The sequence below is a fragment of the Rhopalosiphum padi genome, chromosome 1 (genome assembly GCF_020882245.1).
Source record: "Rhopalosiphum padi isolate XX-2018 chromosome 1, ASM2088224v1, whole genome shotgun sequence".
Lineage (NCBI taxonomy): Eukaryota > Metazoa > Arthropoda > Insecta > Hemiptera > Aphididae > Rhopalosiphum > Rhopalosiphum padi.
Genome location: NC_083597.1, coordinates 19,268,832 through 19,289,819, shown reverse-complemented (window position 1 = coordinate 19,289,819; position 20,988 = coordinate 19,268,832). Strand labels below are relative to the sequence as shown.

Here is a 20,988-nt window from a genome sequence, read left to right as displayed (position 1 = left end):
GCAACCGGCGGCGCAAAAACGTCCGTGACGGGGCGAGTGAGCGAGCGGCGGACCACTACCACGCGCACGACGACCGGCGACCCGGTCGCTGAATGCCGATAAAATAAAACAGTTTACACGGCGCACACTCGGCGCAATACTACGCGAACGACTGTCGGACGTTCAACATCGATACAGTGCGCGTCTCGTCAGTTACGAATTTACGATTTAAATATTATTATTACCGTCTTGCAGCAGAGGTTTGCGGGACCGCTGACAGATTTCTACCAGCTTTTCGTCGCCGTTACCTTGGTATAATTCGTTTGTAGGATGGACAACGTTTCGGTTTCGTCGGGGTCCTCGTCCGTGGACGGCGACGAACTGTCGGCTGTGCTCAATCGCCGGCAGAAGATCAACGAGGCGCTGGAAGACGGAAAACCGGTGCCACCTCAGTTCAACAGGCGGCCGTCTACTAAAAACGTGTATCTCGAGTTCAAAGAGTTCTCGCGCAAGCAGATCAACGAATACGAGGCGACATTCAAAAAGTGAGTAGTTTTTTCGTCGTAAACGGTAAAATAATTTATTTGATCAGGTACGAGTGTATACGAATCATGTCCGTTATGCGTATACAGCGGATTCCGTCTAATGTGGACACCGGTTAATATGGGCAAAATAGTCTGGTCACAATGCAAATAATTAATTCAATTAATTTCGGTTTTTTATGGACAACCGCTTAAGGTGGGCAAACAGGGCTGGTCCCGGCGTGCCCACATTAAGCAGAATCCACTTTATATATTTAGCTATATAATCCTAAGTATACCTAGATGACTAGGTACTCGCTTGTACTTGCACGCATTTATTATTGCGCAAATATGATATTATTATAATTGTTGTTATATACATTTATACGTCATATACACTCGTACTGTCTCTGTTGTGGCGAGGGCGTGTTACCCCTGTCCGTCCTCCGCATCCCTTTCCGGTAAAGGGTTGTGGCGGGTGATAACGATTTATATATGCATTTTTATTGTCCGCACATTTACGCTTCCCCTTTGATGCTCGCAAATGTTGACGGTCGCAAAATCCCGTGATTATTATCTTCACATGGACTAATAATATTTGTTATTAAATACGATTTATACCTATTTGGCTATTTATCTACCGCTCATATCGGGTACAACGAATAGAGATAGTCATTAGTATTAGTCATTACTCATTACCTAAGTTATCGTTTTTGCGATTGCGGTGCGCCGTCGAACGTTTGAAAATAACTTTCCGAACGGTTTTCCGGAACGGTTGCCGCAAGCTGATTACCGTTTGAGTCTTTTCTAAATTGTAAACCAAAATCGTCGTAACACAATATTACGTCTTATATTCTTTTCATAATATTGTCTTAGCATGATTAATGATTATTGTTATTATGCGAATACTTTACGCACAGTTCGCTCCGTCACACATGATACAAACCAATATTAATTATTTATATTTCGACAACACGAACAGTGTATAAACAATCATTATAAATTACAATGTTGTATGTATGTATAGCCATGTATACTAACTGCAGCAACGATAATCGCGTACATCAGAGTATGTTCCATATTAAATTCATTTTTTTGGAGTGTGTTCTATTCTAATGTATCTAAAACGTATTATAATTTGGAAGTAACTAGTATAACTAGTAAGTATGTACTAATAAGTAACCTATATAGTATTTTTATTTTACAGTTTTAAATAATAATAACGTTAATTACCTATAGGTAGTTTTTATAGTTTTTCGCCCGTATTTTTTTGACGCATCTACTGTGTAGAATATTATTTTAAATATTTAATTTTCTTAAATTTTTATTTCTTTGTAACTTATGTATAATCATTAAGTAATTTAAAATAATTGTATACGTTTTTTAATCATCCTCGATGTAGAATTACTAAGAGGTGTATCTAAATTAAATTTCCATAACTATTATCTAGAATAGAATAAGAGTGTTTGAATAATTAATATACGATACACTTCTCATTAGGTACCTATGTTTAAAATTTAATTAGTGAAGGTTTTTAATTAACTATTTGAAAAATAAGAAAATAAAATACCTATACATAATGTAGTTATACAATCAACATTAGTTGTTATTTTGTAAATCGAGTCAAACCGAAGTAATCTTAGCATTAAAAAAAAAAATTGCATATTTTAAATTTAGAATAAAATAAGTCACGGTGTTAAAAAAACACCACCTACTATAGTAATAAATTTAACTGTTAGGATTTTACAATAAATTATTATTATTATTATTATCTGTTTAATTACTTTGAATAGTATTTTACTACGCGGAAAAAGGCTCGTCTTAAGTATATTGGATGCAATAAAACTATAAAAGGCTCAACGGTGTTAATAGTTTTTACTGAAAGAAATCGTTAGTATTATTTATGTTTGTTTAATGTTTTCCTTATGAAACGTGTCTTATCAACTTATCTTTGCTGTGTAGACTGTATAGCTTGGACTAAATGGCTTTAGTTTTAAAGTTTGCACTTTTTTTAGTTTACATAAATGTTGTATTTACGTACATTTTTCAATTTTATGTTGCACACGTTTTACTATCATTATGAAAATATTAAATGTGATAAATGATAATCTTAGCGTTTTAACTTGATTATAATTTTGTTTACCAACAACGTCAACTACTATTTCGACTGATGGTGAACATAGATGGATGTTGAAATTAATCATAAAGTGAATGTTTTTATTTACGTCAGAACAAATTATTTTTCTAATAGTTTCACTATATATACGTATAATAATAATAAATTCAAACGTGAAATCTTCCGAGGACAAAAAAATAGTTTATAAATTAGATTTTACAAAGATATTTTCAATAGTAAATGAATAAATAAAAATTAAAAAAGTGAAAATAGTGATTATTAATACTTTATAGTTTATACTTATAATATTTTAGTCAGACTAACATGTTTCTACGTTTAATTTTGTAAGATTTTTTTAATTATTTTATCAATACAATAATATTTTTATTTGAAAAAAAAAATATTTCTCCTACTTACGACTGCCGTGGCACGTCTATAATACTTTTTTTCCTGTCTAACTTCTCCATTGACCGTTATAGACGTGCGCTTAGTTATCTTTCATAATGTCAATGCCGATATATACTCGTTTTTTAAACTCAAATTATACTGTTTATAGGTATACCTATAAAATAATGTATATATTACAAAATTACGTCCGCCGTGAATGATTCTTTTCTATATAGTTGGTATATACTATTATACAAAAGACTTTACTCAGTAATTATTTCAATCATTAACCAATGCATTAACCGACGACATTACCGTCTAATTGAACGTTAATATAACCAAAGTCATCGGTCTGCAAACAAAAAAGAAAGAAAAGAACGGTATCAAGCGTAATTTTTTTTATCGTTTATAAATAATATATATATTATTAATATATTGAGAATCATTATACGTATTTTGGTCGAGGTTATTGCACTCGTAATCGTTTTATGTAATATATGTCACGTGTACAAGTATAGTTTTTACGAAAGTATTGTAGAAAATATTTTAAACCTTGAGAAATCGTGCACATCTGCAAATATTAATCCAATCCAAAAAATAGCAATAATAATAAAAAGAAACACTGAAATATACGCGTCTCCTGTACCAGGTTTCAGCCATACTATAATCGCAAGTTCCACTATACTCGTATATCGATACGCCTACGCATTTGTGGTCACAACGCCGCACACGTTATATTGTTATTATAATACTAATATGCGTATTGCGTTTTATTTTTGAAACTCGTAAGCTTATAATATAATATGCACTATACACGCGCACACGTGTATACTGCAACAATGCTTGTTATGAGAATTTTTTCGTTTAACTCCAGCGAAGAAAAATATATATAGAGAGAGAGAGGCTTCGTGTGATAACGCCTCATTTAGACGCTTGTATTTCGTTGCGTATATATGGACCACGTATACAGCATGGGGGATCGACATCGTGTACATTTATATAGGTACTATACTGCATAATAATATTATGTATACAGACATAATATAGTTTTATGCTGTTGGGGCATGCGTATTATGTTATACATTTATACACATAATATATTGCTATAACATACCTAATACTACATTAATGCTTAGACATTGTGTCCGATAAATATGATGCGAATATTATTATATACATAGATATTTACACCAAAAAGACTACCATATTTTTCAGTCCGTAAAAATTGTTTGGAAGTTCCAAAATGTATAACCTTTATAGCTGGTGATGGATGATGTCGTGTTTTGTCGGAGATTAAAAGTTTAGACGTGTGTCGATAAGACTACAATATTATAACTATAATACTATATCTATATGAGTAATCTATTATATGATATGATTATATATGACTATATAGTCTATATGCGATAATGTGCGTACACACGAGTCGAATCACATTTATATTTAATATATATTAATAATTAAATCATTTTATTTTATTTTGGTGTGATAATATTAATAATGGTAGTATGGTTGTGTAGAAGTAATTTATTATATTTTTGGTTTAATTTTTTCTAGTAATTAAGAATACAATATTTTACTCGGGAAAACTAGAAAAACATAATTGTTGGAGAATAAATCTCTATTAAACGTTTACACATTTTGTTATCAGTAGGCCATGCAGTGTTTAAGTAAAACACAATATTATACCGTATACAGTTATACCTATTTGTATAATTGTACTTGGAATATACCATATACTATATAGTATATTGGTTTATACTTTTATACTTATGTGATGTATCGTGTATAGTGTATACAATATTAACTATTAAATACACTAATTGTACAATTTCTAATACTAGTCAACTTATTTATAACTAGTGTCTAGTATATAATATGCATGTTGATGGTAATAATATATAGTTATTATTTGATAGTCACCGAACGTATCATTAAATTAAATTAGTAAATCATTTTTTGATATAGAACAAAATTGTTTATTTTTTCTATCCAATCCTTCGATAAACTTGAACTTATAAAAAAAACTATTATAATTAGAACTTTATGTATATATAATATGTATATGCATACCTATATTTATTTATATACATACGTTGTTGGTTGCTTACACTCTGTGTAATATTATACCTTATTAAAATTGCCTATGCTGATTTTTTTTAACTAATTATTAGGGCTGTGAATTTAATGCAATAAAAAACCTTAAAAAATGCAAAATATAATTCACTTAAAATGCAAAAAATGCATTTAAAATGTGAAAAGTTATAGTACAAAATGCACTTAGAGTGGTCATTAACACAAATTCATATTTATGAATAAAGAAATATTATATGTATAAAGATTTATTTATTTAATAAAAAGTTGATTTAATTTGAATTTTGATTTTGAAATGTATTGATTCTTTATTAATGTTTTTTTCCAGGAACATTTTTAAATTTTTTCAAAAGGTTTTCAAAGATAAAGCAAACAAATTACCTAAAAATTAAAAGGCAAAAAATGCAAAATAAAAGTTACGTAAATGGATTGATTGTTACATAATTCAAATTATATACTTGTAAAGCTACGTTTCACAACCACAAAAAAAAAAATTTACTTTCCTACAAATTCGCAGTCCTACTAATTATGTTGAAAAATATAAATTTTTATGGAAATATTTGTTTACATAATTTGAAGTTATAACAAAAAACAAAAATTAAAAAAAATATATATTATATTTTTTACTATTTTTTATCGTTTTAATTTTTATGCAGAACTAAGAAGTTTTAGTAAATCCTTATTTTTTTTTGGCGCAGTCATATAAGACATCAAAAGTAAAATAAAAATTTGATTTACACTTTTCTGATGTATAATAAATTTTATTTTGCTAATTTATGAGTGATTATATTTTATATATAATTTAGAGTGCTATTTTTTTATTTTAGAGTTTTAAGTACTATTTATAACTATATTTTATATAAAAAAAAGGAAATAAACAATAAAACTCCCGTAAACTATACAAAATTGTGAACGAAATTTTGATTTTTACATAGTAGGTACATTATCGGTTGTTATCACTGATGATATCGGACAATTTATTCTATTCAATTCCAATAATTTTTAAAATTTATGTCAGACACTGCACTGCAATTAATTATCGGATTCGACGTATTTATATTCCAGACCTGACCATTAGTTCCTACTTCTATTATTCTACATATAATTATAAAATTTGTATTTTAAAAAAAATTTTAAAAATTCTTTTATAAAAAAAAGTTTGTTGACTTCATTTTGCATATTTATTAATTTTTAGTGTTATTTTTGCGCTTATTTTGATATTTTTAAGTGCTATATCTTCCGAGTTATATTTTTACTGTTTCGAATGACGAAAAATAATGTTTTGTTGTGGTTTATCATTTACGGCATATACTAATGTGAAATTATCTTATGAAAATAATGTTCTTAATTTTAAGATACCCATATGTAACTATTCGAATTCATCATTGCATGAATGGTTTGATGGTATAGGTATATAACAATAAACTTTAGCTTAGAAAATACAAAAAATTTAAAAATGCATGTATTTAAACATAAAATAACCTATCCTAAACAAACACAACGGTATTATTAAAATTAAATATAATATAATATATTTGTTTAAAAACTATTAAATATTGCATTGTTCTCAGTAGTTTTTTGTTTGTTGACTTTTAATATATGTAACATGGGGAATGTGTAAAAATGATTTGAAGTATTGAACTCAATTTTTTACACGCTGTATAACTGAAAAGCTCTACTCTGATAATATAAAATTAATGATGTTTTGGGGATTAGTCTTCCTAACACATCTAAATTTCTACCTAGAGTTAGTCCACTACTACAATATCTTTATTTTAAATATTTAAGTTATAACTAAATAACTATTATTTCAAAATTAGTTTTTATAAGTACATCGAATTTTTAAAAAATTATTTTGCTTAAAAATTAATCTCAAGCATTTCACGAACAGAGCATTAAAAAATAATAAAAGCCTTTATGTACATTATATAGGCTCAGAGTCAAAACGAGCGGATAATGCATACAATAATGGTAATCAAATATCATTATAGAGATTATAAATTCACGTCATTATTTATGTACAATTTACGTAGATACTAGGTAGGTATATTGGCACGTCAAGCGTGTATGCAAATCAGTGTGTCGTAATGACGATATTATTATATTATTTATGTCGAGAAAATCAATATCGTTATACATTTATTTCGTTTTGGTATACCTATGAATTTAAATATCGTAAGTTCGTAAATATTCACTGCAAACGTATAATTGTTAATAACTATCGTCTTATCAATCATTTAATATTATTTTAAACATAAAATCGATGTTAACTATGTAGGTACCGAGCCATTTTTCCATTTTCTCACATTACAATTGATACAGGATAACGTCATAGTAGTACAAAATTGGTTGTAGGTACTGCTGTATAATATATTAATTACATTTATGCATAAAGTTTAATATTTATCCCAATCCCGATATTCAGTTTTTTATTGATAAAATATGTTTAAAACCATACTTTTATATTGTATAAAGAATGTAGAACCTATTTTCGCGGGTTTTAAATATTTTAAAAGTCTTAGTCACATTCGCATTAAATGCATAGCTAAACATCATTGGTTTTTCGATTTATAATATTATATGCATGACGTGTCAAGCAGGTTTTTATAATTTAATATAATATATGTATAAATATAGTATACAGTATGCACTCAAGTAGCTCGAATATAGTTAAAATTACATCTCTCTCGCACGGAAACATGACGTGTCAGATACTCAGATGTATATTTACTATAATATATAATGTTATACATAATGATCGTTGCCTATCGATTTTTGATTCATCATTCACAGAACATATCATAATATTATATGTATTACATATTATGAATGTTTCGCAGAACAAAACACGCAATTCCAATTTTCGTTCATGTAGGTCGAATCGACATTTTAGTGTAAACACGAAATCCAATATTTTATATCACATGTCATATTCAGACGTATTAAAAAATTTCCTTCGATAAATCGTAGTATTATTTAGTGTCCCATATGATGTGGGGGTGTGGATGTATAAGCTAACTATATATAATTATAAAAATAATCCATATTGTGTAGTTTGTTCCTACAAAATGTATAATGTATGTAAAGTGGATTTGGTGTGTGGCCAAGACTGCGTCATCAGACTATATAAACAATATCCCTTTAAACTAGAAAGGGTACATTTTAACAAACTTTTCGTTACAGTCATAACATTATACTTATTATAATTATAGATAATATATTACTTATTATTCATTATATCGCGTGCATTCATATTCGGGTTTACCTTGATCATTATAGTTAACCACTCAAATACAAAATATGATTAATCGCACACATGACACACACATTCAACAACATAGATATAGATATTTAATATATACACTTAATCTACACGTGTATTTGAACGGAATGACGTCATGGTTGCCATTTAGCTGTCCTTCTTCTCTCGTTAAGATATTTAGGTGTATACGAGTACAATATAATAAAACGAGCTATAATATATATTATGTAAACATTATTTAGCCGATTTTGTATATATTTTAATAGTCAATAGGTACATATGTATATTATAATAAATTATGTTAATTATTAGGTATAGTAAAAGTACGAATACCGATAACACTACACTATATTACTGCTGATATATCCGAATTCTGGGCTTTTATCAATTGATCTTACTTTCTAGGATATTTAAAATATTCCGGTCGACCTCCAAATAATTATTGTAGTTTAGGTTTTTATAAACGAGAAATGGTGCATCTAAAAACTATCTATTATGGTAAATATTCGAAATATATTAAAAACAAAATATCCAAATCGAATGTGATGAAAGTGAAATAAGTGTTTGAAAAATAATTCTAATTCAATTTAATTTTTGCCTTTAATAATTAATATAAATGCTTAAAAACCAATGTTTTTATTTGAATAAATACTATCAATTGTATAAAAATATAAAATTATAGATTTGCTTATAAATTGTGTATTAACGCAGTAAGATATATTTAAGTAATTAATAACAATTTTTTTTTAGTTCATCTGTATTTAACTATTATTATAAGATTTTTAAAATTATAAATTTAATTATTAAACTATTACTTATGAATTAAATCTGAAACGTATATAATATAAAATAAAAATAGAAAATTATTACAGTATTAAGTATTAGAATCTGCTGAAATTCCTGTCATCAGTAATTATTATACATATAAGAAAAAATAAAAATAAAAAATATACAACTAAAAAATTTGGTTAAATGTATTATTTATATAATATAATAATATTAAGTCTATAAATTGAATTTGTCATGAGATTTGAGAAAATTTATAATTTCTGTATACTCAATAATTTGTATAAAAAATGTAATATATTATTTTAAATACATACACTTATAAGTGTACTCTTTAAAAAATAATTTAAAATTAAATATATAAAATATATGCACAACAGGTTTGAAATACTAATTTAAATTTTATTGTAAGTAAGTACTGAATTAGGACATTTTGGTTTTTGGCACATATTCCCTACTTTTACTATTACTATAGTTACTATTACTATTGTTTATTAGATTTACTATTTATTGTTTGATAAAGTCCGAACTACGGTAATCATTCGGAATTTAACCGAAATCATTTTTATAGAATTTAGAATTTACCAAAATCAATCGATAAAAGTCTAAAATTCAGACATTTACCGATAAATTCTAAATTTTACTGATATTAATTAGTAATGTATATTCATACCCCTTGGCCTTTGGGTCACAACTTTATGATATACATTTGATTGCGAATCGTATAATAAAATACATTGATGTATTATTATATGTGTCACGTGAGCATGTGTATGATACTATGATATTTTCATATTATAGGTATTATAGATAGAATTTATATATTTTTTTGTTTTGCGCTTCATTGTTTGTTCACGCCACGCGAGAATATAATGTGCGTTTGTTTATATCGTTTATGTTTCTTTCGTACTTGAGTGTATATTATTATATAATAACATTAATAACAATATTATTGTGCGTAGCGAAAACACTACTGCCATGAACAATGGGTGAAAGAAAAAACAATGGCTATTAAAAAAAAATTCGATTCTTGAAAAATTCGTGTCTATGGAAACTGTTTTCCTGGTGCGCGTGTGAAATGGTTTGGGACGAAAGCCGTCGGTTAATATGTATTATTACGTACTTATATGCGGATTTCGTATTTATGCAGTCAACGCATTTACTCGTCGAAAATTACATTGTATGGTATACGGACTGCGGACCCGTCGATGTATTAATTATACCGATTCTTTATTAATCTAAAACCTCCGCCTGACCTTCAAATCCGTTAAAAAAAACACTGACCCGACCCATTCAGTGTATATGTATTCAAGTAACACTATCGTCTCCTATTCTGAATATAATAATATCAATTATTGTGATTAATTTATTATCATACGTTTTTTTTTGAGCACATCACATATCTATTCGTTTTAAATGATTAATATCTCATTTAATATAAATATACTCTACGATAATATAATATTATTCAATTGTCAATTTAAAAATATCTATAGATATACTTACCTGAGGTACCTACCTAAGGTAACTTCCTTTATATTAACTACAATTACTACTTATATATAATAAGATAATAATATATATTTTAAGTTTATTGTGCGTAGGCATATTGCTGCAGCTGATCTCTTGCGCAAACACGTGAGATTTTATTGTAGGTATGTATTTTGCGTAAGATGTATAATATATATTTAATAACCTCTGTGGAATTACGAATATTCTGTAATCTCTATAAAGTATTATCATGTGAACATTAAACGCACATTTTCGCGTTAAAACGAATAAATGAAGGGAAATTGAAGGTTAACTTGGAAACAAAACGTTGTTATTGCAATTTATTTAAGCTAATTTCACCGTTGAAAGCGAATTTCCTGTTAATTGTGTTTTCGTTAAAACGTAAAAACACGGAAATTTATGCTAATTTCTGTATACCTACGTATTACTTGTCCGACTACAAAATACACTTATTCTAGAGGACGAACCTTATTTCCAGTTTTACGTGTAGGTTTTACAAAAACATATCATAGGAACGCAATAAAGAGCCGCGCCACTGCTATATACGGTACATACCAGCTGTTATGCATTTTTGTTTCATTATCAATTTAATATATAATATATATATATATATATATATATATATATGATAGGTGTGCTTACATTTGTATATTATGAGTACAAATTGCTCAATATTTTTTTGTGGCCTCTTATAAATGTTGTACGAGTGGGATATGCATAATATTTAGTAGGTACTATAGTAAAACTGCATAATATTTCTAAGAGTGTTCTACTCTACACAGATTTTTATCAGAATATGATTTGTATTCACTGCATATATTTAGTATATTATGCTCGTGTGTACAATATCGTAGTCTATATTATACACACCAAATCTTATTTTAAAATCTCACGATAAAATTATAAAACAATATAATAATAAATAATATTTTGGTAGATACTTACATAATAATATTATTACCTATTTATTACAAATATAATATACTTAATATAAAAATAATAATAATATTATTTTATTGGTCGATTGTATACATTTATGTACGGAATATATCTACATGAAATTATTTAATTTGTCTACGGATGCAAATTGCTCGATTATTTCATTATAGTTTATTAGTCATATTATACATATTCTATTTATTATTACATCTAGGTACATTAAAATGTTGAACCTAACACAGTAATATTATTTTACGATTACGTTTAAACATGACATCTAAAAACAAAAGTCCGAATAGATAGTAATTTCTTGCTAGTAGTAATCAATTTAGTATATATTTTATCTACATGTGTGTAAAAGTCTTAAAATCGATGCTATAGTCATTAATTATTTAATTATAATAACAACAATTATTGTCAGATAATCCCATTACATGTAATTTAATTTATTGTGTAAGTAATGACTATATTATAACTATTGTTATTGTTACTGTTCATTACATTTTTGACTTGCATATAAATAAAGATAACATTTAGGTAAAACATTAATGTTTTGGTTTGGTTCTTAAGAACATATTAGAGCAGTTTATTTTCTTTCTCCAACCCACGCATAACACAGACAAAACGATTTCACGCAATATTTTTTTTTTTTTTTATAGGTATTTGAGTTATTTTAGAAGAAAATTGCCTATTACAAAAGTTAAAAATAATAGGTGTATGAAATTTCGATTTATTTAAATTTTGCGCGTGAGTTTGAAATCGAATACAAATATTACACTGATATCAACTTAATATAAAAACGCTTTTACGTATAAAATAAATGTTCACATCAAGTATACTTGATTCATCTAATGAAAACAAATAGTTTTTATTGTACAATAATAATTTAAAAAAATAATTAAACAAGGTGATCAGATTTTACAGTTTGTTACCGTATGGCTAAACTTTAATATTTATAAATGTTAATACTTAGTCGATTTATGTTATTATTACACAGTATTGCTCATGCATACATGCTAAATTGTATTTATGCAATTTAAAAAATAAAATAAAAATTCATTAAAACGTTGACGCACGCCATACACTTTGATATTATATCATATTTTCTTATAGATATTACTTAACACTACAAATCTACAATGCAGAACAATTAAATACAATAAATAATTTATTATAAGCACAGTAAACCTATACTTGCCTTTATTTAATGTCCGTATATATTTTATCTTAAATTAATGTTTTTACATTAACCAAGCTATACGTGATTTATATGCAAACATATATTCGAATACCAAATAGTATCGGTTTTGCATACACTGACTTAATAGATAAAAAAAAACTGATACACATTATAATATCAAAGAAAAATTATGTATAGTATAAAGAGTAAATACATGTCTTATTAAATAATAAAATAATAAAGTATAAAAATATGACTTGGCTTAACATTAAAATATTTTTTACTTAAAAAACAACAACCAAATATTATTGAATATTGTATGTTTGAAATTCGAACAAATTTCAAATATTTAGGCTTCATATAAATATTCTATATACAATTGTATAACCGATAACTGATCATGATGATCATTGTTTTGGTAAAATACATTATAATATAAAGTTTATTTTTATTTTTTTTATGACTGATATATTTCTGATCTGCTAAAAAATGTATGAGCTATTATGTTTAAGTTACCTTCAAGCTATTCTATTGATTTTGAAATTTTGTTACAATATTTTAAACTTAAAATTAGTCGAGTTGTAACAGTCAATGGAGTCAAAACTATATATTATAATATTATCTATTATAAGTTGAATTTTTAATTTATGTCTTATACGTATAATATTATAATTTATAGGTAATAAGTATTGGTAGTAGGTATTATGTAATTTAAAATAATAAATAAATATAGGTACTAACCTAAAAGTTAAATATTTTTGAATTCTGCTAAATATCTGTTGTAATTTTTATTTTTTTTATTTCAAATCACAGTGATCAAATATAGTATATATAGCTTAAAATGTACATGATGTGTTCTGTAGTAATCTTTTTTTTTTATGATTTTTTAATTATTAAAAATAAGTGATAATATTTTATTAAGATAGTTAAAAATTTTTGATTGCTCTATTTAGCAGAACGTAAATAAAAAAGTTTTTTTTAACAATAAATTATTTTGTTCATTAACCACTTTTTTACTGTATGAGGTGGCGTATGACTGATCAAAATTAAAAATCGATAAAAATATAAAATAATACATGGTACAAACAGAAATACATAATACATATGTATATTATATAGAATTGAAAACATATATCATCAAATACTTATATCATTAGGACAATGCCGCCAGAAGTTGGATGACGTATACCGATAAAATGTATTTTTAACGGTAAGACTACGAATAATCGTTTAAAAAAAAAAAAAAATTCAACCATATCAATAATCGATATTCCAAGGTAACCATTTATGCTTTTGGATAAAAAAACACTGTTGTGGTAATAAAAGAAAGACTTATACTGCATATATTGCATAGTTGTAATCTTTTTATGTAACTTTTTTTATTTTACAGCTGTTTTAAAAAAAAATTACGATTATTTTGAATTAACCTTGATTATTGCATATCAGCGTGGTTACAAATACAGTATATGTAGGTAGCGAAGATTTCTTATTTTTTTTTAAAACTTAGTAAAGGACCCGAGTTTTTTTCGCAAATTAAGCGCTTTTATACCTACGTCCTAAATGCGTACTTAACATGCACATTATACATGTTTCCTGCATGGTGTCTTCCGTGTGTGGTCATGGATGCTTATATAGGTTTCTATTTATTTATATTTTTAACCACTAGGCGGATGTGCTCTTGAAAGCCAAGACGGTGAGACGTTTATCCTGTGTATATATATAGATAATATATTCAACTACCTATATATAAATATTATGCACTATAATCGTACGCGCACCTGTGATCATCACAATATATATAGGTATTATATACACGCACATTTCAGTTTTCGGTGTCAAAATACACGTATACATGATACACACTAAAAATTATTACTCGTATTTATACGCTCACGCGTTATTTATGCGTGGATTTATTCTATAGGGGGTAGGTGTCATTTTATTTTTTGGTTTTTCAAGATTCGAATTAGTCGAATCTGTGTTTTAATTGCAACGGATGGCACCTTTTTTCTTCTATATCCATATTATGTAAATTGTAATGTATTACACCTATATTCACTTATAATAGTATATTTTAATAACAATACAAAACTGATATAAACAATAGTTAATATATGTGTAATATTATTATAACTTATATATAATATAATTTAGATTATAATTTAAAATGGTATGCTGTATTTGTGAAATCGTTAAAATAGTTGTTAATTCACTCAATTATTATAGTAAACAATCATCTCGCTAGAAATTTTATGAGATAAAATGTATTTAAGACATTATAGATTGGTAAATTTAGCTATTAATATTAATAATAGTTATTATATTTATTATTTATTGATGATAATAGTTATTGGCATAAGTACTGATAATAATATGCTAAATTGCAATAACTGCAGTGTAATAATGTATAGATTTTAGCTAAACCATATACCTAGTATTCAAGGGTTATTATTCATGTACGAATAAAACTTTAATTATACATAGGAATTAAATTACGCTTTAATTACTAAGTATATCTGCATCTATAAAGTATGCTGGTTTTACATTTACTGCAGTCAGGTTCTTTATCAAAAGATGAAGGTTCTCAGTATAAACTTATCCAAATCTTGGGGTTCTGTAAAAATATAGTAATCAATATAATAAAGGTAGGCATTTATAACGTTAATACTAATAAACAACATCTGTATAAAGTTTTATGATGACTGAGTATTATAGGCGGTATTGAATATCGATCAATCTATAATAATAGTGTAGTACACTCCTTTTTAATAAACGTATTTTACAATTGATTTCAAAATCTTTTAAACGATGTTAATAATTAGACTATTTGTTGTGTATGATGTATACATTGTATACAGATTATACATATAACAGGACAATATAATACGTAGTACGCCATTTATCGAGACTGAGAAACCGACATCACGGAACTAACGATATAACATTATAACAACAATCATAATTAATATAAACAATTATAAACTTCTAATTTCTAAATCCTTCAATTTTTTGTATAGGTACTTTTTTTTTTTATCTTTTACGGCCATTCGGCGTGTGCAGCGGAGAGATTGTTTTTGGTGCAACGACCGGAGACGGATGATATTATGTTATTATTGTTATTATTATTATATTTATATTAAGCGCGTATAACGATGAAAATATAATACTCGTATAATAATATACAGTAAAAATAATCGGTTTTAGCGACTGCATCGAGGTTGAGACATTGAAAAAAAGTCCGAATTATGTGCATACTGTACTATTGTTTAACACTGATAATTACGCAGTTCTATGACGTTGTTACGATGTGTTTACGAAACAGATTTCACGACGATATAGATATTATCATAATCATGGCCCAATTGTGGTCATTGTTTTGAGATCGCCAGTGTTATGTTTGTATAAAAGGTGTACAATTTAGAACATTTAAATAAAAAACCTTTTTCAAGGCGAAATTATATATTTGATAACAGTATCAGAATGAGAAATAGTGTTCAAACTTGAATTTAAGAAATCAACGCAATAGATAAATCATAGGTACCTATAATAAAATGCATGTGCGTAATAATATAAATAATTTTTTTACTTAGTAGGTATAAGGTACACTTATATATAATTTTTTTTATTATCGTCAATATTCTTATTATTTTAGTTATATTCATTGATCAACAATAGTCGTACATAAATGATGAATGCATATTTTTCATTTGCTATTTTTTGTGTTACGCGATTTACACTTGGTACCAGTTATGATAACGAATTTTCCGGGTTTATTGCAGAAAGTCGTTATAACCGATTTCTATATATACTCATAGTATTGTTGTGTACACAATATGTAACTATAGACTAGTTAGACTGCATGTGCGAGGTAACTGATAGATACTATACTTATATAAGTTTTGGACAAGATATTAGTTACCATAGTTATAGCCTTGTAAGTTGTAGGTATATCGTTATTATATAAAAATAAAAATAGATTTACGAAAGTTTGGAAATCTTTCTAAGGACGTGTAATAATTAATTTTTAATAATTATCATATCATGTTTAAAAATAAAAATATTACATCTTTGATTACGACGTCTCAATTTAATTAATTTTACGAATGATAGACATAGACTAGAAAGATTAGATAAATATGTTTGATGTGTTTTCTTAAATGATGAAAATATTACTCTTATACTGTTTTTAGTATCATTTTTTATTCGGAGATGTTTTTTGGGATGCTTAAACAATAAATATTGATAAAACGCTCTTAATATATTCGTTATTAGTTGTATATTTAATTTTAGTAAAAAATATGTACATGTAAAATAATTTTACATATATTTATAAAAAGGTTTGGAGACCTACGATCTAACCATTTTTCTTTTTATTTCTTATCTGACCTTATTTCAATAATCTCATCGCATGATCAATATAAATAAGTAAAAGCACCCGTGAACGGGTAAACTATATTATATTGTATTTTGTTACCCAGTGCATAGACGCATAGAGCTCATTGTGCTTCACACCTAACGGGAAAATACGTTTACTCCAAATTCATAAATCAGACCGATTATTGTAAATAGCCGTTCTGTAACAAATTTTGTTTTTTTCTAATCGGTTACAATATACCATAGTTTCCAAAAAAAAAAAAAAAAAATATATCTAATTGTCTGTTTTTTTTTGTCACGATAACAATTGATTACAAAAACAATTATCAAATGACTATAAATAAATAAAGTGGTCCGCTATTATAATGAAAAATCACAGTAAGATGTATATTAATTGCTTAATTCTACTTGGGCTGAAGAATAATCATTAGCGTAACTAGACCGCATTAATTGACGGTCGAAGAGGACGCTTGAAACAAAAACACCAAAAAAATGTAAATAATATTTAATTCTAGGAAGATGAAAAATATAGTATTAAAGTAAAAATACTTACAAATCAGCTATAGTGTACTCGATTATCTAAATTTATTTTATACGTTTTGACGCATTATATATTGGTGTTAAAAGATGTTTCTCATCCTTTGTTTAGATTCGATACCGGTAAAGATGGATACTTAGACTTGGGAGAGTTGAAACGGATGATGGAAAAGTTGGGTGTTCCGCAAACTCACCTGGCGCTCAAAGCTATGATCAAAGAAGTGGACGAAGACTGTGACGATAAGATAAGTTTTCGAGAAGTACGTATAAACATATATGACATACATAATATATACTCATAAGTAACAACTTAGTGGACATTACTATCCATGTTAACATTTCGAAAATTTCTAAGATATATAACTAGAAAAATATGATTGCATAAAATATAAAAATGTCGAATGATCAAGAAATAATATAATATATAGTATGAATTATGATATACTCGTATGTTATGTATTATTATACATTTCAAATATAATGACCATAATTACATATTATATTATAATGTATATACTATATAGTATAATGAATGTACTTGTAATTGTATAATATTTAAGTTTTAAACGATTCCATAAATTGAAATTTTTAGAAAATATCATAATTATTTGCTACAAATTAAAACAATATTAGATAAAGCCATAAAGGAACCTTAGCTGATTCGTTTTGGGGTGCGTGAGAGCACTAGAGCATGCACAAAAAACGTTACCAGCCGTGGGCACGTCTGCAGTAGTGCGATATCCGCAAATAAAATAATATTGCCAAACACTCGACACGTTTTTATGATAATTATATTATACAAAAATTATAATATGCGCTTGAAAAATAAATACAAAGAACTTAATAACACTATAGCCACGCAAGAACGTTAATTTCTCTATATTCTATACATACAATATATCATTATTATTTACTACACTATTATTTTAACGTTTTTGTTTGTATAAGCTTTCCCATATTGTATATATGTATATATATTATATATATTATACATAAATATTTTGCTTTCAGTTAACAATTTAAAACGAAAAAATAAGTAGTATTTTATTTGAAAGTAATAGTAAAATAAAAACACAAAACATTCATAAACATTACCTATTGCATAATATACTTTTATACGAATAATTCGTATCTATATATATAAATGTCTATGTAGGTATATATGCGTTTGTTTCTTTTTTTTATACCGTGTATATTTTGTCTATAAATGTTGTAATTCTCTTCTCTATGACACGACAACAATAATGATCTATCGTAACAATCATATAATGCATACCTACCTACCAATCTAATAAATGCAATGTATATATTTAAGAGTTTATGAAATTTGGACGTTTTTTAAGACTTTCTCCACGGACGCAGCTTGTTCGAGTTCTATTGGGATACAGATACAATTTATGTATTATGATGTATTGCGGAGTATTTAAATTAATATATCTGATGACTGATGAGGGTGGTGAAAAAATGAAAATATTATAATTAATTTCTTTTACTTGCTCTGTACATATCTGACACCAACATAGCAACATAATATAATATATACTAATATAATATGACGTAGGTATATCACTTATCACTATACAACGTACACCTTTTCATCAGAACTAAATCAATAAAAACTTAAAAATTAAAATTACATTCAAAATCGAGTAGTTATTTACGAAATGTACTGGCCATCACTATATGGTTTGTTTATTTATCATTTAAAATATGCAAAACTTATAATCTAAATTCGTAATCCTTCCATCATTAGCATTATATAGGGCCCTATACTCTGCAAGTGCATGCTAAAAAGATTTATGAAAATTAAAATTTTAATAATTTTTATGTAGGTATTCGTAGGTACAATGCATATTGCACATTAAAGGTAATATAACTTCAAAACTTATTTTATTTTCACCAAAGTTCCATATTAAACGAGTGATTCCAACATTTATATGTTAGATTACACAGCTTAACCTACTTATTGCGAATGATGTTGTATAAATAAAAACATATATCGATTATTATGTCATAATTTTTTCGTGTTTGTTTGTGTACAGTTTTTGCTGATATACCGCAAAGCGTACGACGGTTCGTTGCCCCTGGACTGCGGCCTCAACGAGCTGGCCCGACTGACGGAAATCAACGTTGACGAAGTTGGCGTGATCGGCGCCAAAGAGTTTTTCGAGGCCAAGGTATAAAACGATCAAATAGTTTTGTGTATACATGATAATTGTTTTTATTTTTTGTTGCTGTTGTGCTAAAACGCGTTTCACTCGTATTTGCAGATCGAGTATCAAGGCATAGCGAACCGGTTCGAATACGAACTACGACAGGAGATAGAAGAGAAGAAACGATCAGAGGACGAGATGTCTAAACGGAAAATTGCGTTCAAGGAGAAGACTGCTATTTTTCAATAACTCCTTTGGAAAAACTTTTTCTCCTCTACCCGTTCAATTTCCTATTTAACTACCCTCACGGCGACGATTGTGTATAATACCTAACCCATATATTATTATTATGTATAATATATTTTTGATGTAAAGGTTTTACCTTAAATATTAATTTTTATAATCATCATTATTTATTATTTAAAAACTCACTATACCTATGCCTACATTATAATTTATATACATTAAGTACAAACAATCGATTATTCTCTGATATCGTTTAGGAAAATTGTTGTTGATTTTTTTTTTTTATTATTATTATTTTTGTCGTAATATTATTGTATAATTTTGTTTTGTAAATGTTTCTTTATATAATTTACGCCTATAACTGAATTTTAATAAAATGTAAAATATGTAAGTATAACCTACAATAATCACGTTATTTTTTAAAGCTGGTGATATACATATGCACTATGCACATATAGTATTAACTATAATAATATGTGTTTTAAACAGCATTCATTGGTTTCTCGTGTGATTACACTATACAATTACGTACATAAACAATAAACAGTAACACCGGTAACTTCCAAGTGCTGGTATGCGAATGCATAACTATAAATTCAATTCAATAATCTATGTGATTTTATTACAATAGTATTGTTATAGAGTATAGGTATTATTATAGAGTTGTGTATGTGTATGTAAAAAATTCTATGATATCGCGGTAACTGGACAATTTATGATAAGAGAAAAATATAGAAATAAAAAAAATGGAAAAATACTTTTTGGTAGATTATGGGTGAACGTTTATCACTTTATAATGTTTATATTATGCATAATATAGGAATGAGGTGTTTGGGCTTGACCGTTTCGGCGTGAGATATTTGTTAATAACAACTCATACGAGATAAGACCATAAGTGAGAA

General features: G+C 26.9%; 1 protein-coding gene across 1 annotated transcript; it reads left to right on the top strand.

Annotated features, from left to right (window-relative positions):
- The first annotated feature begins 41 nt into the window (after window positions 1–41).
- On the top strand, window positions 42–20,493 carry LOC132917374 (EF-hand domain-containing protein D2 homolog). The gene is made up of 4 exons (XM_060978092.1): window positions 42–524; window positions 17,800–17,947; window positions 19,730–19,864; window positions 19,958–20,493. Exons 1-4 carry the CDS (start codon window positions 310–312, stop codon window positions 20,087–20,089), a joined length of 630 nt encoding a protein of 209 aa, XP_060834075.1. The 5' UTR covers window positions 42–309; the 3' UTR covers window positions 20,090–20,493.
- Window positions 20,494–20,988: the final 495 nt, after the last annotated feature.